General features: G+C 41.6%; 1 protein-coding gene across 4 annotated transcripts in view; it reads right to left on the reverse strand.

The window, feature by feature from the left end:
- tle2b (TLE family member 2, transcriptional corepressor b) overlaps nt 1-27,994 on the reverse strand; it is a 92,729-nt gene that overhangs the window by 8,548 nt on the left and 56,187 nt on the right. For 2 of the 4 annotated variants that reach the window (XM_028588476.1, XM_028588475.1), the window contains 11 exons: nt 17,567-17,629; nt 15,840-15,914; nt 12,887-13,067; nt 10,926-10,942; nt 7,789-7,929; nt 6,261-6,314; nt 3,417-3,584; nt 2,843-2,993; nt 2,099-2,268; nt 1,277-1,353; nt 52-301 (listed from right to left, as the gene is read on the reverse strand). In XM_028588476.1, coding sequence (XP_028444277.1) covers nt 52-301; nt 1,277-1,353; nt 2,099-2,268; nt 2,843-2,993; nt 3,417-3,584; nt 6,261-6,314; nt 7,789-7,929; nt 10,926-10,942; nt 12,887-13,067; nt 15,840-15,914; nt 17,567-17,629 — 1,347 coding nt within the window. Of the gene's footprint in view, nt 1-51; nt 302-1,276; nt 1,354-2,098; nt 2,269-2,842; nt 2,994-3,416; nt 3,585-6,260; nt 6,315-7,788; nt 7,930-10,925; nt 10,943-12,886; nt 13,068-15,839; nt 15,915-17,566; nt 17,630-17,910; nt 17,975-27,994 lie in introns of all 4 variants that reach the window. The other 2 variants (XM_028588478.1, XM_028588477.1) reach the window with 2 other exon arrangements.

Here is a 27,994-nt window from a genome sequence, read left to right on the forward strand (position 1 = left end):
ATTTTTAAAACTTGTGTGTGTGCCTGTTTGATTTTCTCCCTGGTGTCTCACCAGACAGTCCAGCTGGGCCATGGGGCTCTTGCTTCCAGGCTGGCTGATGTCCCACACCTTGACGCAGCCCTTGCCTCCGGTGTAGACGTGGCGTGTCGAGGTGCTGATGGTGACGGCACACACCACCTCTCCGTGGTTCAGGGTGTGAATCTGACGGGCGTGGCGAGGGATTCCCGGGCCCAGCAGGGCGTCAGGGGGAAAGGGCACCGGCTGCATCTGGCCGTCTGCGCTCACGTGGAACGAGTAGGCACTGCGGAGAAGAGACCAGAAATAAATCAATACTTCAAAACTGAAGAGATACAGCTAAAAATAAGAGTTTGGACTAGTAGGTACTGCAAAGAAGATTGAAGGACTGGAGAGATTGGTCAAAGAGAGGACAGACAAGGTGGAATGAATCATTCAATCAATGAGCAAGTGAAAGCAGAGGAGCAACAGGTAAATATACACAATGCACAAACAACTACACACAAGTCAGCGCGCATGTTGCAAAGTCTGATGACACCTTAATGGCCTTGGAACTTCAGTAATAATTGCCAGAATTCTGGCAATTACTTGGCCCACTGTAGCTGTAGGCGGGAATGCATGATGGCTGATTGTATTACAGGGCAGAGTCAGTGTGGCATTGCTAATGGCCGATCAATACTGTAGCAGTTGGAAGCCAAGGCTGTTTTATGATTTCAAATTAGCACCACAAGAATGAATTGCTACTCTGCAACAAATGACAAAAACAACATCGTTCGTCAGTCAGCACAGCCGAATGGACTGTGTGCAAGTGTGTTGGAGAAGGTGATCTAGACACGTGAAATTCCACAGTATCTATCTTTGTTAGACAGGGTCAATGTGCAACATTGAAAATCACTGGGTAAATAGCAAAAACTCAAAGTGAGCAGCTAGGAGGAACTACTACTAATTTGGATACTTATCCAAATATTTTTGGTATTATCACTGAGCAAGTTTTGACTTAAGTATATGCAATCGTCTGTGTCTAACTATTTGTTTAGCCTGACTGATTATCCTGCTCAGCTTTCACATATTTCTTTTTTTAATCAACAGAAAAGAAAATGAACTGTTTAACAGCCCTGTGTAGCTGGGGAACATACTACAATAACTATCCATGTTAAACATGTACACACAAATAGTATTAAAATGCTTAAAATATGTGTCTACCAAATGTAGATAAACAATTTTCAAACTAAAATTGAATATCGACAGTGTGAATACTCACGGCTTGCCGCCAGAGGAACCAGGCAGAGAAGAGGACAGCCCTGGCGCCCTCAGGTGAGACCGAGAGTCATACGCCACCTGGTGGGGATGAAAGAGCAAACAAACAATTAACAGTTTGACAAAAGACTAACTTAAAAAATGCAGCTGATTTCTAGATAAAATAAAAAGTACAGGCGACATGTATGTAAATTCAACCGATTGAACAGTTGTTTTTTTAAAGATAAAAGGAACAATTTAATGTGATAACTGTAACAATACAATCGCTGTAAGTAGACAAAATCATTCCACTGTGAAGCAACATTAAAACAATGGGGTGACCAAGTCTGCAGTCTGAAACCTCTGCTGAAGTGAGTGCATATTATTGTGCTGTCACTAATATGTGATGGGACTGATGACAGGGTGGTTAACAGCGCATTGCAGTGTACATCTTGCCTTAAGGCTGAGTTATGTTGGAGTTCTGTGGGAGCTAAATGTGGAGGCTACATACGTACGTACATGTTTCTGATGCTAACTTATGTTTAAGGAAGACAACATGAGGCGTGTTGAAGAAAGGCTAAACCTTCTTTCAGCAGTGCTGCACAGGTTAGCCTTTTGTGATCCAGATAAGCCATTTCAATTAAAAAACTTCTGCGCTCTATGAATGTTGCTCTCTATCAAAGTGAATTACAGAATGTAAACATGATAACTTTAAGTATATAATGAACGCACAACAGTACCTGATAACACAGAACACATTCTAGCTTTAAAACACTCAGAGGGTTCAAGTTGATGCTTAACTATAAATCAAACCTTGACAGAGAAGAAGAATTTGGCCTTTACTCACCATGGGGCTTCGGGAGTAGGCACTGGCTGCTGCGCTGATTTGTGGAGAGAGAGTTAGAGCCCCACCGAAACCTCCTGGGCTGGCCAGCTCCCCATTCAGGCCTGCGTGGGACACCACGCCAAAATGAGCTGGGTATGAACCAGGGGGCACAGACATGGGACTGCGGAGAGCTGGGCAGGGAGGGAAAGAGGAAGGAGGGATTGAAGGATAGAAATAAAGAGGGAAAACAATACATGGCACACAAGCACAAATACAGTCACAGAGGGGCTGAGAAGAATGGAAATCTTTTTCTGTCATTAAACTTTATTTGTTGAGCTGCAAGTACAACCATGGTCTTCACTGCTGGACGCAGAGGAGCACACACAGCAGGTAAGAGCCTTGCTCAAGAGCACAGTGGTAAGAGTTAGAGTCAGAGGGGTCTCACTTTCTCTTATGGCTTTCAAAGCATCAGTCCTATAGGCATATTTTCTGTTTTACTTTGCTCTGATCAAATCAAGACATTTTTGCACAAAAGCAGTAAAACTATTACTGCATGAATAATGTCATAGCATAAACAAATAGAAAATGGAAAAACTGAGGAACAAGAGGATATATGGCATGAAGGGCAGAGGTAGACTGGGAGCAAATCCCATTCAGGTCATGACAGTCTAATTCAGGGAACTAAGGTCCAGCTAGTTCAGTTTCAACAGTTACAATATCACAACATCATTTTTAGTTTTAACATTTCAGTCAGGAGAGTCTCACCAAGGGGGTCTGCGCTGGATGCTGCTTTGCTGACCAGACGAAGGCAGGAGGTGCTGGGACCAGGGGCTCCTGGGGCTCCTGGGGTAAGGGCCTCACGGTGGGACGGGGATGGGGTGCCAGACTTGGACAACGGAGACTGGGACTTATCCATCTGTAGAGACGTCAAATAAGAAATACAACAAATAAAAACCATGGCTGATCTGCTTCTGAAGCCCTCCTTTAGCACAGTGACTTTTCAGAATTATTATCTGTCACTTTTTAAATTATCTCAATGCAAAGTGAAAAATGTGTCTTAGTGATACTGGTACAGCTATCTGTACGAGGTTTAGTTACTGTACAATAGTACAAGTTTAATGTGATTTAATTCACAAAGCAAAACACCATACATAACATGTACCAGGAATGGACAACCTAAGGGTACAAAGTGAAAAAGAATACAATTTAGTTACAAAAGAAAAGTGGCGGAAAATCTTCAGTCTCATTAAACTATTGAAAAATACATTAATATCTTAGCATTAAGCAAAAGCAGACACAACCCTCCCAGTCAGCAGAGTGCAGCAACTATCTGTCATACCTGTGCAGGGTCTTTGCCCTTCCCTGGGGTGGGGCTGCGGGGGTTTGGGGTGGAGGGGGCCTCTCCTGTGCTTGAGGAGCCCGGGAGCTCTTTCCTTAGGGTAGGAGCCCGGTCTAACCCGTTCCCGTGGGGGGAGTGAGGAGGGCTGCCCACAGGAGAGTTAGGCTCCTGAATGACAAACAGAGATTTGTTTTATGTGAATGCTGCTACCTCTCAATTGAAGCAACTAAAGTTTCAATAATTGTCACTATGATATCTTTCTGCTGTGAAAAAAAAAAAAAAAAAAACCTTCCTGGTAATGTTATAAACCACTGTGCAGTGTTTTTGGTGAATGATAAACCTTCATTACCCCGACTGGAATTCCTGGATCGTATTTCACTGTCTCATCCGTACCTGAAGCAACATGCCCCCACACCGCAGGCTCTTGCATTTTATAATGCGAGGGCTGTTTGAATCTCAACACCCACTTATTGTCTTTTTCTTTACAATATTTTTTAAAACATATCTGTGAGCTGAACTAGGCAGTTTGTTATGTTACAGCAGTAGGTTATAGAGTTTCAAAGTACATTTAAAGTAAAATGCTACAGATTTTTCCTTAATGGACACACCACACCATCTAGCATTACACTCTGTAATGTGATTTGTAAAGGGACTCAGAGCTCAGGGAACATTACATGAAACAGTAGAGATTGTCACTGTCACTGGTACAGAAGTGTATGGACCTGGAGATAATGTTGCTGTTACAGCTGCTTTTATCACTAGAGCCACTGTTGAGCCAGCGCTGCCTCCCGCAGAACAGAGTGCTGGAGTAAGCACTTCTCACCGGGTCACAGTGATCAGCACAGACATTTTAGTGCTTACACACACACACACACACACACACACACACACACACACACACACACACACACACACACACACACCTCCCTTTTTTTGCCATTACCCACATTTGTCACATTTCTTTCTTTCTGCTTTTGTACCAGTTTCCAAATCACACAAGAGACCGGTTCCGCTTTTGTGTGCAATATCAAAATACAGAGGGCTTAGATAAAACATATTTTGCTACACTGCGTGAAGTATTTACAGAACTAAAATATTCCAGGGGCGTAAACGGCTTTGCATATATTAAATGAACCAGACTGCAGTTATCTAATGAGAGAAGGGAGGAGAAAAGGGGGAGGTGGAGCAGGGTGAGAGGAGTGGGAAAGAAGAAGTGAAAAGAAAAGAGACAGCGGAGAGATGGAAGAACCGAGGCTTCAAGCGGTTGGAGAGAGAACAGAAATAAACAGAAGACGTATGGGAAGAAATAGGTAGAACAAGTATTTGTGAATGTGTGTGGACAGACACAGTTCACAAGAAGAGAACACAAACAGCGGTGGCTGATAATGAGCTTACAGAGGAGCTCTTCCTATTTACAAGGAAACTGCAGCGGAAAGCTGAACTAGCTACATACCTGCTGACTTGTTTCACATTTCACACACAGACACAGACACATGCACACACAAACCTAGGTCACTATAGATGATTGGCATTAAAAGAAGTAATCCAGCAAGCAAAACGAACATTATATGTGTTTATGAGTACAAGCTGAAAAGATCACTTAATTTCTTGATTATCACAAAATGAGGCTAATCTAAATTCCATTTTCTCAGATGTGAATAATGTTCTGCTTTTCTTTGTCTTTGATAATGTATAAATCTATATATTTGGGTTTTGGATGTTTTTACAGACCAAAGGATACATCTATCGAGCTAATAAATGATTTGCATATTAGTCAATAATGAAAAAAAAAATGTCCCTGCCTGCAAACTAAACTAAACAAAAAAATAAATAATCACGTATGAAACTATAATATTACAGTAAGTCTATTAAGTCATTTTGTAGGCTACAGTATGTCTATGCTTATTCTTAGGCAATTACCCAATTCTGTGTCTAGTGGCTTTTTCTAAAACGCAGCCACATGAAAAGTGACTTGTGACACATTTTCATTATCCAAGACTGTCAAAATACTCAAATTTAGCCTCAAACTAAATAATGAAGAGTGAGAGAGAGTCAAGAGTCAGAAGGTGTGTACATATCACGCACGCACGCACGCACGCACGCACGCACGCACAAACACACACACACACACACACACACACACACACACACACACACACACACACACACACACACACACACACACACACACACACACACACAACACAGGAGAGAGAACAACACAGATCTGTATTTTAAATTGAACTATTGACAGCCAGACAGACAGGGTTATGCAGAGGACGGAGGGTGGTTCCAAGCGGTGCCAAGTACATCTATAGTTCCTGCGAGCAACACTAGTCCTCCCAACGTTGGATTCATGCGTAATTCATGTGTGGGCTGCAACACAGTGTCAGAGAGCTTCTGTAGGATAAAAGTGGCTTGTAACTTGTGGCTTTGTAGGGAAATCAAAGATACTTTCTGCAACAGGGATGTAGAGCTCTTTCCCAAGGACATAGCTGTGAGGACGTGTGAGAGAGAGAGAGAGAGAGAGAGAGAGAGAGTGAAGCGTGAGTTCTGTGGGTGAGTGAAATATTTTCCAAAATGGAGAAGGAAAATTGTGAATAAACATTGGTAGTGAAGGTGGAATATTTTCAAAGCGGTTAGAAGAAATGTCTTTTTGTGAGATGTATGACTTCTGTGAGTGTGGTCACAGGTTGCCCCATTGATAAACCTTGCCATTAAGTAATGATTAAACAGAAAGTAACCCATATGTCCCTGATGGGTCACTTTCGCTAATGCTCTACTTTGTGGTCTCATAGTGGGCAACCAGAATAACCACAAAATCAGACTGAACAAGCAACGTACCTCATTGGAAACGTCCACCACGAGATTGTCTTCACTCTTGTCTCCATCACTGTCCTAGGGAGCAAAAAAAATAAGAAAGGTAAAATATTCTCTATTTCCATGAAGATAAGTTTTATTGGTTCCTTTTTCTCTCTATCGCCCACAGAGACATGCAGTACACTGTAAATGTACATTGGGAACTTTAATAATTGAGATGGAAACACACAAAAAACACACACTAAGTCCACACACAGATCGATATATCAATATCACTGGCTGCTCTTTGCTTCCTTCCACTGTCCTCCATGCAACATTTAACACAGAGATACTGGATATCATATATTCTCACCAAAGAACTCATTCTCATCAACATTTCGATCTCTCTCTCTCTCTCTCACACACACACACACACACACACACAGACACACACACACTGTTGCTCTTTCCTCATCGATGGCACATTTTCGTTCTTCGTCTAGCCATCTCTCTATATCTCTCTCTCCCTTTCTCTGGGGTGAGAACGATGGCACTTAGTCACCATGGCAACAGTGCTTTGATGTGATCGTGGCCTGATATTCCTATTGACATCAGTGTGGAGTGACATCAGTACCTAATTATACAGAGCCAAAGCAGGGCTATGTCTACAGTCTATTCCTAGAGCGAAAATACAGAAACAGAGAGAGAGAGAGAGAGAGAGAGAGAGAGAGAGAGAGAGAGAGAGAGAGAGAGAGAGAGGGAGGGGGAGTAATGGAGAGAGGAAAGAGAAAAAGTAAAATAATTCAGAGATGGAATAAAAATGAAAAGAAAACAGGAGGAGAGAAAAACAAAATGAGAATGAAACCCAGAGAAATTGAGAGACGTTGATAAAGAGACAGAGATATAGAAGAGCAAAAAAGGGAGAGAAATGGGAGATGTAATGTGGCTCGACAGACAGAAAGAGAGGAAAAACATTCTGAGAGTGGAAACTTGTTCTCGCTTTAAAATAGTGGGAATATTTGGACTGTTGTTGATACCAAACTGATTTAGCTGGAGGCCGTCTTGCACAGACAGGCTCCCAGTGTCAATCAATCCTCCAGACTGCAAACACACAGCCATCTAATTCATTACAGCTATCTGCCTTGGCCGTCTCTCTTCTGGCGTTGCCTTGCCTGTGGCTCCCTGCTCTTCCTCACTGGACCCATCCAAACCAAACACAACTCTAATTGGCCGCAGGCCCCCCGAACCCTGTGTGTCATAGGTGATGTTTTACATACACACACACACACACACACACACACACACACACACACACACACACACACACACACACAAACCCAAACATATGCACACTTTGACGTCTCTAGTGTGTATATGTGGCTTACTTTAATCTATTTTGTAAAAATTATGCATATATGCACATCAATAGCTCAATAATAGCGTTTAATAAGAATTATTTGTTTATTGTTTATTTACATGCCATTTCTTTGCAACTACTCAGTTTCCCCTGGTCATCATTTAAAGCAACAACTTATCTCATCTTATAAGGACAAGGACACACAAAAACACATACATAGGAGTGTGGTGGAAGGGGCTCTTTGTCATCACAGCGCCTCCTCTTTGCCTCAGCTCCTCCCTGCGAGGAGGAGTAGCCTCCTGATGGGCCCTGGCGCTCCTCAGTGGGCTGACTGTCTGTTGATGACACTGACTTACTCTGAAGAAAGACAAGGACAAAAACACGAGCATGAACACACAAACGCTTACTGATACTACCACAGGCAGACAGCGAGAGACACACCTGACACACCAAGTAAAAACAGATCACTAAATATCACTAGATATTTTTACAAATGCAGCATTGTACAAACACGTAAAACACACCCACATCCACCAATGTACAGCTCATGATGTGAAGGAACATACACACACACATCAATCTGTAGACATTATCTCAGGTAGAGAATGAAAAGCACACTGAGCAGTAACACAAACATTAACAGAAAGCCCCATAAACACACACACACACACACACACACACACACACACACACACACACACACACACACACACACACACACACACACACACACACACACACACACACAAACACACACCAAGAACAGCAGACGTAAGCACAGGTTAAGACACAGCCATAGAAGCACACAAGATAGCGTATAAAGCTAATTAGTGCTCTCCCCTCGACACACCAGTCCTCGTGTAAAATATGACTCTCATTATTGGGCAATAAAGCTGTGCAGACATATTTACAATACAGCCTGGCCTGGTGCTTAGCACTCAGAAAAGTCGATCAAAGCATTGTGTTGTTTTTGCATTGGGGCTGGGGCCAGAGGTTTGGGGAGGGCCACTTGTCATTCTCTGTCCCCCTGTGGCGAGGACAAGAACAGTGAGGGTTTAACACACCAATGAGTCACACAGGAAGGGGCCCAAAGGGCCGACAGGAAGGAGCGTTGGACAGAGGAGGAGAAACCACACAATGGACCTCAGTGCGGCTCAACAAACTTCCCTCTCTTCTTTCTTCTTCTTCTTCTTCTTCTCCCCCTCCTCCTCCGCCTTCGTCCCTCTTCTCCTGACTTCCTCTCGCTGTCCCTTTTTTCCCCTCCATTTAAAATTCCAACATGTTTTACTCGTGCGGGGCTCTCTGACAAATGCCAATTTATATGCATCTCTCCCCTGCCTTCTCTCCCTCCCCTCCGTTTACCAAACACCGCAATGCTTGGCTAAGTTCAGAACAAACCTCAACTCATATGAGAAATACTTTCCTGGTGCTTAACAATCAGCATTGTGTTTAGCAATTAAATTATGCTAAGGGTTTCATTGTGGACAGAGAGAGAGAGAGAGAGAGAGAGAGAGAGAGAGAGAGAGAGAGAGAGAGAGAGAGAGAGAGAGAGAGAGAGAGGGAATGAAAGTTAAGTCAGTAGCACTCTTAAATCATTTTCATTTCGCAATAAAAGCCAGAACAAAGACTTGCTGGTATTTTTTTTTTTAACAACCTTCCCCTTCCTATTTTGGTTGATCTTTTTTCTTCCTCTTTAGTCTCTCTCTCTCTTTCCCTTTCCAATTTCACTCTCCATCTCCCTCTTGCCCACTCCCTTCTCTCTGTGTTATCAACAGTTATACTGATGAAGGCCAGCTGTCCATTGCAGCAAGTACAGTAAGCGAGTGTTCACACGGTTTCCATAAAGCAGAGCAATCTGCAGCCAGAGAGAATAGGACAAGCCATAGACATCCACTGAATTTCAATCAGCCAATTTGCACTGAATTAATTCTCCAGGCAATTAATGGGGACTTTTAACTACAGTGACATAAAATATGTGCAAAACCTGTGAGGCAAGATGAACACTTGTATACATTTCATGATTCACTGCATGTTGCATTTACTCTTTCTAAGGATGGATTTTGTTATTTCTTAAAACCCATCAGTTATATTAACCTGAGTGAGTCAGCATACGATCAAATGTAGCCTTCGCACTTAATTAATGGACTGTTGAATCTGAACTTGCCTCACGATACGATATCAGCACGATACTTATGTCACAATACGATATTATTGCGATTTTAAACATATTGCAATATTCTGCGATATATTGCAATTTATTACCTTTTTTCTAACTTCAAATTTTCCCAATTTCAAATGATGTCCCCAATAGGAAACTTTATCAACACTTGTTTTATCTTAAATAAATTTCTCTGTTTGTTCATCTCACTTCAATTTTATTGCTGCGATATGGGATTGTCAAGCATACAAACTGACCAACATAACAAAAGATCGATACTTGCCGTCTGTGTATCGATACAGTATTGCCACAGAAAATATCGTGATACTATGGTGTATTGATTTTTTCGACCACCCCTACCGTTTACTGTACCTTTCATTAGCAAATTGTTGGAAAGATACTTTACATAAATATACTATGAAAGCATGTTTTCTAGAGGGCAAGATACATGTTTCTTGTGGTCCCCACCTCTCCTGCAACCCTGGCAGTTGTACAATCCTACAACAGAGCAAGTTCTGTTGGGAAACATCTTTACAAAAGGATCTCAGTGGGCATGATATTGCTGTTGTTGCTTTCTACATCAGACATTAAGGGGCCTCCTATAGTCGGCATATTATATTCTGGATGCATAGTACACTCAAGTAAACATTTTAAAGTAAGAGTTGCTCGTTTCTACAGACACCGACTGCTGTGTTTCGGGCAGCATTTGCCATTAACTTGGTTTTAATCCTTTCCCTTGTTCTGTAAATCTTGTAGATTACCAGAACATTTGCGGTGCTGAGAAACAAACAGTTGCTTGTTCATCCATTTGTTCAATTTGTACCTTTCTTCCAGATAACAGCGAAATGCTGCGAGCTCAGATGTTAGTGTGATGTAGAATAACCTTGAGGAACTCAAGGTTGATAGCGCTGAGCAGCTATTGTGCTGGTGTTGAGCTGTGCTACTCCTGGCTGAGCTCCAGCAGTACACAGCCTTTTTTAGAGGCCACTTTACAGTGCATCTCCATTTCCCTCAGTTTATCACTGTCTCACACACACACACACACACACACACACACACACACACACACACACACACACACACACACACACACACACACACACACACACACACACACACACACACACACACACACACACAGAGATGTGGGTGTAGACGACACTTACTGTACACACACACACAACTATGTACTCACCCTGCTGGGTGCTCCCTCTGGGATGGGGCGGAGAAAGGTAAGGAAAGAGAACAGAGTAGAAAAAAAGAGAGTGGGAGAGAGGAGTAAAGGGGAAAAGAGAGAAAGTTTGACATCAGTGCTGATAATAATAACAACAGTCAGCCAAGGTTAGGCTCAACTACGACTTCTCCTCTCTAAAGATACAGACCCACTATTGTGCCTAATTCCGGCCTCCTCGTTATCTTTCCCTCTCTCTGTTCTCCAACTAGACAAAGCTAGCTGTCTTCCCCTGCTGCCTCTTTCAATGCTCCCTGTCTTCTCACTCATTCTTCCTCTCGTACGTAAGAACAGAAACACACACAGCTGCAGACATGCACAAGCTCTCACACAGATGCTTAGTACGTTAAAATGAACACATTGATCTCCCTTTCTCTCTCCCTTTCTACTCTTACTCTCGTGCCTTCTTCTTTTCTCTCTTTCTAGCTCTCGATTTATTCATGAGAAAGTCTCTCTTGGCTCTGTGCCTGAAACAGAGCGCAAAGATAACATATTCCATAGGGGTGAATGAAAGTTCATTGGGAGAAAGCGTTTCTCTTAAATTTACACAAGTGCCATGAATGTCTGTCCATATTATGACAGCAATCTAAACAAGGAAGTTCAAATTCAGTCCAAAAGGTGACTTGCTGTACAAATTAAGCACAAGCTGCCAGTAAAATATTATGTATAGTATTGCTTTGCATTTTATCTGGTCTAAAATGATTTAAAAAATGATCTGTGGGAAGAAACATTCAAAGCAGCATGGAGGGAGTTTGATTGGAAAATCAAAATGAGGTATTTTAACACGCCAGCTATTACCTCAAAGTACAGTAATACTTTGGAGAGAGGTTGGAGGGGTTGCGGATTGGAGGGGGACTTTACACATAAATTTTGGGATTGCCCAATGATTTTAGATTTTTGGAAGAATATCCAAAAGGAAATAAAACATGTTTTAGGTATTGACTTTAATTTAGATCCAACATTGTACATACAGGGTATAGTCTCAGATAATGTCGCAGATAGCAACTTGACTTCCTTACTGAGAATTCTGCTTTTAATAGCAAAGAAAACAATTACAGCTTCTTGGTTGAAGCCACAGCCTCCCAATATAACGGAATGGAGAGAAAGGGTAAAAAGTGTGTTCATCATGGAGAAAATCACAGTGAGGTTGCAGTTCAAGTCAGACAGGTTTGATCAAAGATGTTTACCAGTAATACAGATAATGTCACTTTAGCTCCTCCTAATGTGCGTTCCTAATGTATGTGTTGTGTGTATGTATGTTCGAAATAAAGATCTGTTTTTTATTCTGTATCTTTATCTTACTGCTGCTTTGTGCCCATTCTAGTATGAAATAAATTAAATTAAACACACAAATTCTCACATAAATGCAAACATTTTATGAAGAAAAAGATTATTCTTGAATGCGTGAGATGGTTTCATTTTAGATGATTTCCCAGAGTGTGTTACTCTACCTCACTTGTATTGAACTTGCTAAAAATCTTCTCAACACATTTAATAGTGTGACTGATTTTCAATGATGAAACCTTTTGTGTACACTGACCTGAAACAACTGCAAGTACATAAATTTCCACTGCAACTATGATATACTTTAGGGCTACTTTAGGGCTATAAAGGCAAAAATCTCTGCATTTATTGACAACATTTGACCTGCCGAGGATAAATCCTGCTGTAAATACCATAGTGTTTTTGTCCAATACCAATCAAGAGTAATCTTACTATGAACTTTGGGTCATTAAACCGGCTCGACTGTCTTCTGGTTAATGAAAGCATCCTGCCACTGACTGAGAGTCACAAGATCAGAAGAGATGAACTATCCTTTTTTCAGAGGAACTCCACTCTTGAAGACCACCTTGCTAGAATATTTATAAAATATATTATCTCCTTTTGGAGACAAAATTAAGGATTAAATGTCTACGGATCTTTACCTCTGAGATGTTCGGGATCAAGGTGGTTGCGATCATCTTTGGAGGCAAGGTGGGCCGAGACCCCCAGGGCCCCGGTCAGCGCAAGAAGCCCTGAGCTCCCCGCCCCCAGGGACAGGCCTGATGGGTGTGGCGTCAGAGGAATGCCAGGAGCATGGTGAGACAGGTGCTGGAGCTGCTGCTGCTGTGGCCACAGGGGAAGGAGGGAGTGGGAAGGGAGGGGTCGGGGAGGGATTGTGTCATACAAGGGGGTGGGTGGTTAGAAAAAACAAGGTATAGAAGAAATGGATAGAAAATAAGCATCAGAAAGTGCAAAGAACAAAGGAGAAGGGAAATATGGGGGGAAAGTGGGGATTGTGATTGGAAAAGGGCAGGTGAGAGAGATAGTAGAAAGGGAGATGGTGAATGAAATGAAATCCACATGGAGAGCTCAACAGTTAGAGAGGAAAAAAATAGATTAGTGGATTAAGAGGTGGAAAAGATGGACAAGAAAGAGGAAAACGAAAGATGGGGAGAAGAAAATTAAACGGTCAGGATACACAGAGAAGTGAAGGAAGAGGAGGTGGAAAGTGAAAGAAAGAAGTAGAAACGGTGAAAAGAGCAAAAGGATGAATGGGATTTATTATGAAGGAAAGCCAGGAGGAGGAACATTCAGAAACAGGCCAGGGAAGAAAATGTTTGAGTCAGAGAGTAAATGATGAGGAGGAACAGAGGGAGATCATGGGGGAGGCAGTGAAAAGTGAAGGAGAATAAGTTGAACAGGAGGGAGAAGATAGGGAAGGATAGGAAGAGAGGGTAAATGAGAAGGGGAGGAAAAGTGTGCAGTTGAGAGAGCAAAAGATAAGACGTAGCCAAAAACAATGGGAGAGGAGAAATGAGGACAGGGCCATACAGTAGTAGGAGAGAGAGAATGATAAAAGATCACAAAAGGAGAGATGAGAAAATCCAGGAAAAAATGAACAGAAAGACAGAGACGAAGCAGAAAAAGAGGATGATGGAGGATAGAGAGAGAAAAGGGAGCAAAGGAGCAGCTACAGATAAAGAAAGGCTATTATCCTGAGTCGAGCATTATGATGTGTTTTTGTGTGTTGTTTTGTCAAGCCAGTGTGTTCGACACGCACGCACGCACGCACGCACGCACGCACGCACGCACACACACACGCACACACACACACACCGAGACAGCCGTGTTTGTAGTGCTGGGAGGAACAAAGGGCTTTAAGTAGACAGTAATGTGATCAGTGCTCTGACAAGCTCTGGAAAGCCCCGTCTACGAGGGCACTCAGGAGCATCACTGTCTGTCTGTGTGTACATGTGAGGACATACAGTATGTTTGCAGATAAGCATGTGGATAATATGTTGTTCTTGGTGATCATGCGCCATTAAATGCAAGTATAGGTGTATTTTGTATAGGTGTCAAATGGTATCATTGTAGTTAAGGTATGTATTTTGTCAAATTACTGGCCCTATCTTGCACCTGGCACAGCAAAGCGCAAAGCCCGACGCAAGTGTCTTTGCTAGTTTAAGACCGACGCAGTTGTCAATTTGCCGTCCAGCTTTGCATAGCAAATGCACCTGCGCCCATCTTTGCGCCCATGGGCGTGCTGGTCTTACAGGGACGTCTGTTCAGGTGAATTCTTGGCGTATTGCTATCTTGAGGCAGCGGGAAGTGATCGTGCCATTGACCAACAAAAACCTGGTCTAAAGTCAATAGCGCAGCATTTCATTGTTATTTTAACAGCAAATTAGGCTTATGCACAGCATGCACACACTATGCTTGTTACACACACACAATGCGCCAAGGTACAAACGCGCCTGGCTTTTAAAGGGAATGGGAGATTACACTCTTGATTGGTTTATTGCATGTTACGCCCAAAACACACCTATGAATTAATGAAGACACTAAGTACAACCCTTTTGAACCATGCGCCCGGACAGTTTTTTCCACGTTTAAACTAGCAAAAGTGGATTTGGACACGCCCTAAACGCACCTGCGCCATGCGCTTCACGCCTTGCGCTTAGATCGTTAAAATAGGGCCCTATGTGTGTCAGTTTGTATGTTAGCTTGGTTTTAATATGAAATTATCCAAAAAGTGTATCCATACAGAAACCTTAATCCCGAGTTGTAATTAAAGCAGTGCACATCATACTGTTGTTGTACAATAAGTAGACAGTAATGTGATCAGTGCACTGACAATTCGAGCTGACTTATTGGAGAACAATCACTGATTTCTTTCTATTCTTGATCATATTTGAGAAGAGAGCTTCCACATAAGAGACAGAGCAAAAACTACCATGCTTACCCATGTTATTTGGCAAGTGGGACTTGTTACTCGAATATATTTCTTTATACTAATAGTTACTTATTTAAACTATATCAGCCATGAGCTTTAAAAATCGCTGCTCCCCAAATGTTATTTTACTGGGAGCAGTAATTTATTATAGTTTAATATAAAATTGGAAACAGTGTCCAGTAAAACAGGATGCAACATCTCATTTGCCGCTGCCACAATCATTTAATCGGGCTTTACACAACATAAATACAATCCCACACTCTGAATGAGATGCTGATTAACATCTGATTGTAAAAGATTGGCTCTCTCAGTGGTTATAGACTACTTTAAACACGGATACATCGAAAAAATAACCCTTCAAAAGCCATTTTCATTTAGAAAATCTTGCAATTTAAAGCTATAAATTAAAGCTCCTCAGCATTTGCTAGTAAAATAAAACCTGCCTGACTGAATCTACATTTACCACGATCAACATCGCCATCTGGGGCACAAACTGTAAATGTGAACGCCTACAGTGATGTTTCTGTCAATCCCTCACCTATTTGAAAGAATGCTGACTCTCATCAGTTTGATTGGTCTTTACTTAATGTGTTCAGTCAGTGCATATGTGTATGTGTAGTTGTGTGTGTCTGTGCTGTCAAGATGAATGGAAGGTGACTCACCCCGATAATGGCATTGAGCTCAGCCATGGTGACCTGCTTTGCCCTTTCCACTGCTTGGACCACCTGTTGCTGGTGCTACACACACACACACACACACACACACACACACACACACACACACACACACACACACACACACACACACACACACACAATGCCACAGAAAGAGAGTACGGTTTGCATTGCATTATTATCCATGCGTTATGTTACAGTATATAGTGTAAAGTAACCATAATGTATATTACATATACAGTCAGTGATCATACATGAACCAAACTTGAGAAAAGGTGGTGTCCTGCTTGTGCAGGGTGTATAAATATAAATGTCTAGATTGGGAAAACCATTCATTCACACTGACAAAGAAGTCACATACACACACACACACACACACACACACACACACACACACACACACACACACACACACACACACACACACACACACACACACACACACACACAGACTAAAATCTCAGGTCTGTTTACACAAAATCCCAATGTAATCAGTCACACAAACGCAAATATGCATGTGTGCAACAGTGCTCGCACACACACAGACACAGTGTCAATATGCATGCTCACACACTCTCAGACAAAATGAAGCGTGTCTGCAGGTTTGTACTCCAGTCTTCTATACACTACCACACATACAACTAGTGCACATACAGTCAGAGCAACAATGCAACAAAAATGTATTTTAAACTTTAATAACCATGCTCCTCTTACTTATTTAAGTTGTATTAAGCAGATATAAATAGAAAAGTAGCTTTAAGAAGCAATTATGGAGGCCAAGCACATACACACACACACAAAAACACACACACACACACACACACACGCAGAAATGGTGATGATGTTGTTGAATGATAAGAGGGCCCAAAGGAGTGACTGTATTTAATTTAAAGATAATGGGATCTAAATGTTCAGGAAAAAAATTAATATTACTCCTAAAGCCAGAGAGCCTTCTTTATAAAATACTATACAATTGGCTCTAATACCATAATAAGTTGTTCTGTATTGTTTCCAGTGACATTGATACTTTCAATATTTGTTCAATATCAGTACCTTTTGATCTTGTACAGATCATTTAGTGCAAAACCACAGGACCACATATGAGGCACATGCAGCTAACAGGTTAAGGGGACATGAAATTATTAATGTGGCAAAGATCAGCTTCAAAAACAGGAAAGCTACTTTGATCATAATGTAGTAACGTAAGTTGTATTCGCCACATTAGTAAACTATGATGACAATGTTTCTAATTAATTTTATTTAATGATTAGCCAGATGTTGTGTTTAATGAAGATATATTTAGTTTAATGGCGGTTTGATAAGATATCAATAGATTTGTTGATTGATTTGCTTTGCAAACAAAGAGGATGACTTATTGAGGCAGCTTCCAATAATTCAATAAATGAATGCAATAAACTCTAGCTTTAAAATTGATCATAAAGTTGAATCGACACAATTCTGACAAAAACGTTTCTTTTTTTCACACTTTATTCTACTTGAGCACACAAATTAAAATCAATGCTTTTTTTAATCAATATAATGAGAACTTCTGAAATTATATTTTGCTCAGCATGCAATTTCATGTATTTTTGGTTTATTATTCTGAATGCAAAGAAAATGTGATATAGGCCTGGGGTGTAAAAAACTGTCCCTTGATCATGTGTATGCAAATTTTGAGTTTATCTATAAGTGTGTCTGGCAGTGGTGACACTTACCTCTTGAGAGAGGAATGGGATGATCTGAGCGCAGATGGCACTGAGACGCTTGACAATCTCCGCCTGTGATGGAAAGAGAGAGAAACAAGGGAAAGAGACAGAAGGAGAGAGAAAAGGATATATGATAATGTTGCATACCGTAAGATAATAAGTACACAATTAACACAGCATTTGATACACCTTTACAGCACATTAAGCCTTTGCTGCATTTAAAACATCTTTCTAATGAGCTAGGAGTTCAGTCAGTGACAACTCTATGAGACAGAAAGAAGAAATATTAAACAGAGGTGGAAGGATGAATGCAGCATTAGAGCTCCAGGCATCATCAAGTCTTTTAGCATTACCTTACTCTCATTTAGCTCGGCCATATACACTCTTCAGCCTTCCTCCATCTCTTTCTTCGTTACTCTCTCACCAGAAACACACACAAACACATGAGTGAACAAACACACATTCACAAAAAGCAGAAAACCTGTAAGGATTTCTCTCAAAAGCTCTCTATTTCCTAAAACTCGTAAAAACCATAAAATGCTTTCTTACCTCCCCACACACACATAGACAACACACACACACACACACACACACACACACACACACACACACACACACACACACACACACACACACTCACACATGGCAAACCTAGTAACTATCCGCAGAATACAGCTGCCTGCACACATGGACACATACAAACATAAGCCAACACTCTCTCTGTGTCAGACACGTACACACACACACATACACAAACACTAACACACACACACACACACACACACACACTACCACACTCGCGCGCACACACTGAACCTCTGCGGTGTGTCTAATTCTATCTGTCTGAGTGCCCTCAGCCTCATTTTGTTCTCTTCTTCACTCAGCCGTTCCCTCTTTTTCTACAACAGCTCTCACACTGAGCCATTATTACCCTATTCATTCTCTTCCTCCCATCCTCCCTCCACTCCCCCTCCTTTGCTCGCTTTGTCTCATTTTCTCCCATCTTTTTATTTTTCTATATTATTCCCTTTCTCTTTATTTTAATTTGTCCTCCCTTCTTTCTCTCAGTTGCTCCTTTTCTTCCTTTAATATCAGTCTTCTCCCTTTTCTTTGTTACTTTGCTGTCACACATTACCACGACCATACACACTTATTTATTTTTTTACTCCCTCAATCTATTTTTTTCTCTTTCTTTCTTTCTCTGTAACCCTCTCTCCCCACTAATACTGTACGATACTGGAGAAGAACAGAGAAAGATAGCAAAGGGACGATGGAGGGCAATGCAATGATTGACAGGGTTGTATACATCATCATCCAAAGGCTCACACACACACACACACACACACACACACACACACACACACACACACACACAAACACGCTCAGTCAGTCTGTCAGTTACAGCCAGTCTCATCGACACTTCATAAACTTCATAAACTGGCTATCACCAGACACACAGCTCTGTTCCAAAGACATGCACAGTCTTATCACATCATACATGTGTCAACGTATGCATGTGTGTGAAAGTGTGTGAGTGAGAGAGAGAGAGAGAGAGAGAGAGAGAGAGAGAGAGAGAGAGAGTGTGTGTGTGTGTGTGTGTGTGTGTGTGAGAGAGAGAGAGAGAGAGTGTGTGTGTGTGTGTGTGTGTGTGTGAGAGAGAGAATGAGTTTTTACAGAATTTCTTATTGGTGTTGATTCTGCTGAAGTCATTTTTTTAAAGACTACTGAATGTTTGTCTGCTTGACTCCACTTTATCCCTTTATTTGCTTTCTATTCTTTTCTAACTTTTTCTATTTCCATGCTGTAATCTAGTAGAAGATTACAGCATGAAAATGAGGCATGCACAACAAATTCATCAAATAGAACCTGCATACAGTCCATACATTTATACCGCTGAGAGCCTAATGATGGCTGCATGAGCTGGCCATGCTGCCTGTTAACAGTTAACAAATATATCACTTTCCCTGTTTGAGTTAACCTGACCTTCAGGTCTTGGAATTGGGAAATGTTCTCTTATCAGTCAAAAAACATCACAACCTGCTAAAAATGTAATCAGCAAATTGCCCAACCTGAGAGAGGTTTTCAGAATCAATTGCCGTGCAGTCCAAAAACGGCAACTTGTGAAATGGTTCAACGTGGAGAAAAAGGAAGGTTCACCACCATCGCTGACCACTAACCTATGGTGTTAACGATTTGATTGCAGGGACAATGGTAAAATGTTGTACATTGTACATAAATTACACATTTCCTTTAATTCACCTAATTATATGGCATTATCTATTCTGAATCAACTCTTCTCCCCTCAGTTATATCTCGGCAACTACACCAAATACACGACATATCTACCAAATACAGGTTGTCCTCAGGCAACAGATCAATTCAGATGGCCTCGCTCAGTTTTGGCCAGATAAAGCCAATCGTACAGGACTGATGTTGGACCATAAGTCAGAACCAGACAGAACTGACCTGAACATGGTCAATTTATGTAGGCTGCTTTCATTCTATTTCTAAACGCTGGCTGGAAGTTTGATTTAAAGTTACACAAATAAGCATAACTAAATAGATATCAATAACAGAGAAGCATAAACAAACAGTACGAAGAAAAGAAAGCTTTTACTCAGTTATATGGACGCATTAAAAGCATTCAGAGCAAAAAATTCTTGCAGTAAAGTTTTCAATAAGGATTAACTCTATTCTATGTTACAACAGAAGAAAGATCAGCCCAGTGACCAATTATATTTCTCATATGATGAATGTTGTTAGCCAAATACAGTATCAGTTAAAGAAAATCGTGCGTATCGTACGTAAGTATGGTACGTAAGTATTGTACGTAAGTATTGTACTTAAGTATCGTACTTAAGTATTGGTACAGTTTAAGAAATGTTAGGATTAGCTTCCTACTTCTTTGTTTCGTATGCATTGGCTGCCCATGACAAGGTATTGAACTATAGACTGTAAACTAAAAGCTAACTAAAGAAATCATTATCTGTGGGTTTAGCACTGTTAGCAAGCCTTTCACATTACACTGAATTATTTGATTCATCGTTCTTAACAAAAATATCAATTAATGCAAGTTAAACCATGGAAACGACAATCATTGTATATTTTGTATATGCTTCGTAAATGCCAGTCAGCCGATGGATTTACAATAGAGTAAGAGTGAGCTGGGCTGAAGCAGTCTGAGCTGGGCCAGGTGTCAGAAACAACACGGCACAGTCTCGTTCCACAACCCTGCCAAAGCACAGCCACCAGGGAGCACTGGCAAAGACTGGCCGGATGGAGGGATGAACGGATGGAGGGATGAATGGATGGGTAGATACAAAAGAAAAGAGGGGGCTGTTCAATAAACACCTGAGGGCAGATATGCTGCCAACTGGCATGGCGACAGAGAGAGACAGAGAAAGAGAGGCTTTAAATGAAACAGAGATAAAATGTAGGTGAGGGACAAAGAAGCGCACAAATTCTTTTCATTTTAAAGAGCAAAAATGTCCTAAATTATTCTCTAAAATACACAAATAGATGGAAGAATTGAAATTGATGGTAGGGTTAGAAGAGGGGAGAAAACGAAGAAGAAGAAGGAAGAAGAAGGAAGAAGAAGGAATGAACTGTAGGACAAGGACAGCCTGTTCCAAAGGCTATGGTGCATATTAGCCTGTCTGAGGGGCATGCACACACGCACGCACGCATGCACACACGCACGCACGCACGCACGCACACACACACACACACAGTGTGCTCAGACTTGTCATCAGACTTGTCATCAATACACATATCAATAAAACATACAGTAAATCAAAAGGGATCCCTGTAACTTATCTGAAGTGGAGAGTGGAGCAGAGTTCAACATCCTGCAAATTAGCAGCAATTTGTTTACGGGTGTGTTCACCTAATGTTGAATTCTAAAACTTCTTTTGACTTTGTCTATTGAGTGAAAGTTTTTTTTTTTAAAGTTGGCTGTAGCTATTTATGCTGTCCCTGTCATCAAGTGCCTCAGTCTATTTTCAGCAAAATTATAGCAAAGAGAGCGCACTTCCATTAAAATATCTCACTGTAAACAGTGATGTTGACAAGTGTTTTTTTGATTGTATTGTTTCTGCAATAACTGGCCTGCCGTAGCTGGTGTGAAATCATGTTGAACAGCACATTATCATGAAAGTTTAAACATCATCATATTTGGTATCACAGTAATACATTCTTCCTTGACCCAACATTTTTCACCTACATTTAACTGTCAATCAGGAAAAGAAATGCATCAGAGTACAAGGAACCAATTTCTACAGCAACACTCAGCTCAGTAGACCAGAATGCAATGCAGAGACAAGAGTTGTGCTTGCATAACAGGTGTACTCTAATTAAAAAAAAAATCTTGACTGGAAAAACTCATTCTCCTACACTTACTTTGCAATAACTATTGCTATTTCTCTCTCTCCACCCACATGTTTAAACACGTTCCTGCCTGTTCTGTGAAGGCTGTCAAAAGGCATTCGAGGAAATGTAGAAAATGACTAACTGAAGTCAAAATAGATTAAATAGGTGGGTAGATGAGGCGGTGGGTAGGTACACTAGAAAAGACAATAATAACACTCACTCACAAAACAAGCCATCACAGACTGATGGTGTAACAGCGGTTTTGCATGTGGGATTTTTGTTAAATAATGAGCCAGCATCTATCTGCTTGTTTAAGAGGGACGGGGTCCTACTGGAGTACGATCTGCCCCCAAGCTATTTTTTTTTTCAAATGCTTGGAATGACAAGGTGTCCTATGTTGTGGTACTGTAGCATATTGGCAGGCTTGTACAAGGTTAGTCTATATTAGAGATGTTCCGATACCGATACCAGTATCGGTATCGGCTCCGATACTGCCTAAAACGCTGGTATCGGTATCGGGAAGTACTGGAGTTTATGCACCGATCCGATACCACGTAATAAAGCCCTAAAGAAAATCTACATTAAAGTAGTTTATTTATGTTCTTTTTCCGTTATAACTGACTGTCAAACTGGAGAATAAAAGAAAGTTCTGTGGCATTCATTGTTTGTGTTTGTTCATGTTTCACAAAGAGTTTAACCTGAGCCAGACCGACAACAGAGATAGAAATCATATCACATCCATACAGGGATAGTAGTATACAGCTGTTAAAACATAATGAAATATATGACACTCTGGTATCGGATCGGTACTCGGTATCGGCCGATACGCAAGTTCAGGTATCGGAATCGGTATCGGGAAGCAAAAAAGTAGTATTGGGCCATCTCTAGTCTATATCCTCAACGTTCTCCTTCCAGGATTCCTCTGGTGCCGCAGGAAATTCCGCCGGATGGATGTATTTTTGCCGATGTCCGTTTCCTTCCGCTTTCGTTGTGTTAGAATTTTAAACTCCGGTGGATTTATGAGGACTATGGTTAACTGCTCCTCAGATCTGTGCAGGGTAAATCTAGACAGTTAGCTTGACTATCTGTCCAAACTGAGTTTTCTCTCGCACGACTAAAACAACTTTTGAATGTTCACTTTACACCAAAACAAGTTCCTTACCAAGGCTGTTTTGCAGCGGCTCCGTGTGGAGCTTAGCGCCACCCATGATGTGATTGGTTTAAAGAACCAGAGCACGTTTTTCTCCCATCCCGGAATGCTGTGTGGACTAGAGTGCGGATCGGGCTTATGTCTGAGCCCGACACAGTTAAAATCAAATTTTTTCTCATACCAATGACACAGGTACGTTTGTTTGTGAGGAAAGCCAGCTTTTATTAAGCAACTGTAGGAAGGCATTCGGAAATGTCAACAGATGAGCGCATCAGCGCACATGGGGCAACAAGAGGCGCGCTGATGTGACTGAGCCCGACCCGAACCCGAACATCATTTCTAAATATCTGTCCGAACCCGGCCCGGCCCGTCGGGTCCCGTCGGGCTCGGGTCGGGTATCCATCCTCTAATGTGAACTAGCCAGACCCTCCTCCGCGGTGCTGTGGATGTTGGTCTGGCAAAGCGAGACTAGTACGAGGTAAAAAATTATATATGGAGGTTCATATGCAATAGCTCATAATCAAGACCAGAAATGGAGACAAGCTCATAAGTAGGGATGAATTGACAGAAAACAAGCTTATGTTTTTCATTGTAGACTTTTCACCCGTGACACTGAAGTGAACTTGAACTGGAACATCGGGGGAAGACACTTCCCTGTGAAAGATCAGCATTGTATTTGGTCTCCCAGCATGATGGCAGGCATCAGTGACCATTTTCATCGGCCAATAAAGCTCGCTGAATTTGAATGTGACGAGCGTGGGTTGAGTTTGGCACGGGAGGAGGGAGATGGTGCCCAGTGTGCTCAGGCACTGCCAGCTGTGCCAGCTTCTGAGGCCCACTACGGCTGAGCGAGCCAGCGTTATGGAGGGGGCCTGTGTGTGTGTGTGTGTGTGTGTGTGTGTATGTGTGTGTGTGTGATACCCCACTCCTCTACTCACTCTACAGTAATTGTTCTCAACAAAAATCTTTGCCATCTTTCTTACAGTACAGTAATATTATATATATTTCTAGCATTTCTCTCTGGCTTATTACCTGAATAGTTGCTGGTTTGAATCCTTGGAAGTAGTCTGGGAGACTGACAAATTCACAAAAGGATTGTGCTCCTTTTGTGGCTGCTAAACCTGCACAAATAAGACTAAAAGAAACCATGTAATTCTTAAAGCACCAGCAAAGGGTGAAATGCACCACTAACTGTGCTGCCAAGCAAATAGTGGGATATAAATAAATAAATAACAATAACAGCACTGACTGACTGGAATATTATATTTCTCTGTCACGTTTAAATTCCTTCCTTGTATTGAGGAATGCCTATGCACCTCGTTGGTTGGGACCTGTAGCTTGCGATCTGAAAATTTCATAAATTTAAAATTACACTCAGCTGCAAAAATGTGTTGCCGTGTTTGTGTTGTAATATCTTTAATCTTTTTTGGGGGGGCATTTTAGGCATTTATTTGTATAGGACAGCTTAGACTTGAAAGGGGGGAGAGAGGGGGAATGACATGCAGCAAAGGGCCGCAGCTCGGAGTCCAACCCGCAGCCACTGCGTCGAGGAGCAAACTTCTACATATGGGCGCCGACTCTACCAGGTGAGCCAAGCAGGCGCCCAAGCGCAATTTCTTTTTTTAATCGGACCTTGAGACAGGGCAGATAGCCGTTGCTAGGGATTCACAATTCATGGTGCCATGAGCGGCCACAATCCATTCTTTGTGTATTTGACCAAGAGTGAGCAACGGTTGAGCGTAGCACTTAACCGCAAAATGATGCATGCCCAGTCAACATTACATTTTTAGAGAAAGCAAGTGATACAAAACGGTTTTGTGGTGACAGGAAGAGTGCTGAGGCTATGACCTTTACACTTCCTATGAATGCTTGTTTATAATATTCGTGATCGAGAAATTAAGGCTTATTCCACTGTTGCTCTCCAGTTGCCCTAGATAAATGTATTCTATGTGTGTGAAATGTTATACATAAATAGTGTGCATATGCACTGCAGTGATGAGATGTGTCCAAAATGATTTCCTTGTTCACTCATTCACTCAATTAGAGGTGAAAAAAGTTAGCCGGTTAATCAATTAGTCGATGAACAGAAAATGAATGGTAACCATTTTAATTATCAATTAATTGTTTGTCATTTTTCTAGCAGAAAATGCCAACATTATCTAGTTCCAATGTCTTTTCCAACATCAAGTTGTGAGTATTCGCTGTTTTTCTTTATGTTTTATGATATTAATCTGAATATGTTGGGGGTTCTGACTGCAATTTGACAATAAAACTTGAGGCTTTAGGAAATGGTGATCAGCATTTTTCACTATTTTTGGACATTTTTTAATCAAAAAACTTAATTTTTCAAATTACTTGATAATGAAAATAAACTTAGATTGTGAACACTTATAATATGAATCATCAACATTTTGCATCAACACTGACAAGTGTAGTGTCTAGGTACTTTGAGAGTCATATATCAAAGACAAAGCATTGACTTCTGGGATGGATTTTCCTTTCATCAAAAAGTAGTGTCCATGCTATGAACTGATTTTGGACACAGCAATATTGTATGTTACAGTGCTCATTGCTGCAGAATACCCTCATTTATTTTCAAGAGTCAGAGGGTGTGTACATATCACTCACACATACACACACACACACACACACACACACACACACACACAATGCTGGAGCTTATCTCTGTCCTCTGCTTTCTAATTGTACTGCTCTCTCCTCTGTGAACAGTTTAAGGTAAATATTTGTAGCCAATGACGCACTAATCACCCACTGATTGGGGTTGCAGGCACAGAGCTGTTCAATATAAACAGCCATTCCTGCTTCCTCTCATTCAAACCCCCACCTCCTCCTTTCTTTAGTCTTTCTCTCCATGCAATCAGCCCTCTTCTGTTTCTATTCTGCTGGCTCATTTTTCCACTTCCGCAGTATCTCTCACTCTCGCTCTCTTTCTGTGTCCTCTCGCTCTGTTTTCCCTCAGTGCACATGGCCTTGCTCTTTTGCTCTCCCTCTCTGCCCTTCTTCTAATTCTCTCTCATTTCTTTCTCCTTCTCCTTGCTCTAGCTCTCTGCCCTGCTTCTCTCCCAGAATCTCTCTCCCTCCACACCCCCCAACCCTCTTTTTTCTTTTCTTGCTCAGTCTTGCTTTCTTCTCCCTGCCCTCTCTCTCTCTCTCTCTGGGCAGCGAGCCAGCTCCTCTTCCCTGGCACTGAGCCAACTCCTCACCTCCTCCTCTCCTCCTCCCTCCCTTCCCCTATCCCCCTTGCCTCTGATTGATGGCCCCTCAATTCTAAGGAGAGGAAGAGAAACAGAGAAAGAGAAAGAGAGAGAGGGAGTGGGAGAGGGAAGGGGAGCAGCAAAGCACACGCTCACACACAAAAACACTAAGAGGCACACACACGTGCACACAAGCACTCTTAGAATTGTGCACACAAATTCAACTACACACACACACACACAAGTACACACACAAAAGCCACCACAAACAGCCGAAGACACGCGCACACACACAAAAGCAACAAGGGCACACAGAAAACCAATCCAAACAGAGGAGAGCACACATACAACAAGCTGTGTGCAGAGCAAGCAGAGCCTCCCAGCATGTGACTAACAAGCACACACACACACACACACACACTCACACGTCCTCAGACACATAGACACACACATAAAGACACAGATTCAACCTTCAGTGCATTAACAATACAACATAGGCAGCGGACCGGGCAGCAAAAACATTTAGAATGAAAAATACACACACACACAAACAGGTGGATATCTATCACAGTTACCAACATATACTAACAATGAATTCACACAAAAGCACGTACAGTATAAGCCTGTATGTAAGGATATAGATGCATGGTCCATACTAGAGATGGTCCGATACCATTTTTTGCTTCCCGATACCAATTCCGACACCTGAACTTGCGTATCGGCCGATACAGAGTACCGATCCGATACCAGTGTGTCATATATTTTATTATGTTTTAACAGCTGTATACTACTATCCCTGTATGGATGTGATATGATTTCTATCTTTGTTGTCGGTCTGGCTCAGGTTAAACTCTTTGTGAAACATGAACAAACACAGAACTTTCTTTTATTTTCCAGTTTGACAATGAATTATAACGGAAAAAGAACATAAATAAACTACTTTAACGTAGATTTTCTTTAGGGCTTTATTACGTGTATCGGATCGGTGCATAAAGTCCAGTACTTCCCGATACCGATACCAGCGTTTAAGGCAGTATCGGAGCCGATACCGATACTGGTATCGGTATCGGAACATCTCTAGTCTATACACCTCTGCAATATACAAATATACACACACACACACACACACACACACACACACACACACACACTCACACTCACACTCACACTCACAGGGAATCTTTCTAGGGCATGTGATTGTGACACAAATCTGTGTCTCACAGTTGGGGTAGTTGTACTTTTACAACCAACAAGATCCCCCCCAAAAAAAACTCTGGCTATATAATACACTAAGCTATTAGTCATATTAGCACTGTGCCAGCTCACCAGCTTGCATTGACAGACTGCATACGGCTTCAAACTCATGTCATCCACAATGCAATCAGACACAAAGTAGCCGGAGTAGCAAAGCTGGCTGTTCAGTATGCATGCCTATATTGCCTTCACTGTTATGGCCTTGTGGCATATTATATTTTGATAATTACTCGTAAAACCAATAGATGACATATTTTCAACTGGTCTTACTTGCTAAAATGCATTTATGTATACCTGAATAAAACATAAGAAGACTATGGGCCCTATCTTGCACTCAGTGCATTTCCCTTTGTACACCGACGCATGTATCGTTCCTATTTTACACCCGGCGCACAGCGGACCTTTCCCTCCACAGACGCACGTTGGTAAATTAGGGAATGTATTTGCGCT

The sequence above is a fragment of the Perca flavescens genome, chromosome 9 (genome assembly GCF_004354835.1).
Source record: "Perca flavescens isolate YP-PL-M2 chromosome 9, PFLA_1.0, whole genome shotgun sequence".
Taxonomy (NCBI): domain Eukaryota; kingdom Metazoa; phylum Chordata; class Actinopteri; order Perciformes; family Percidae; genus Perca; species Perca flavescens.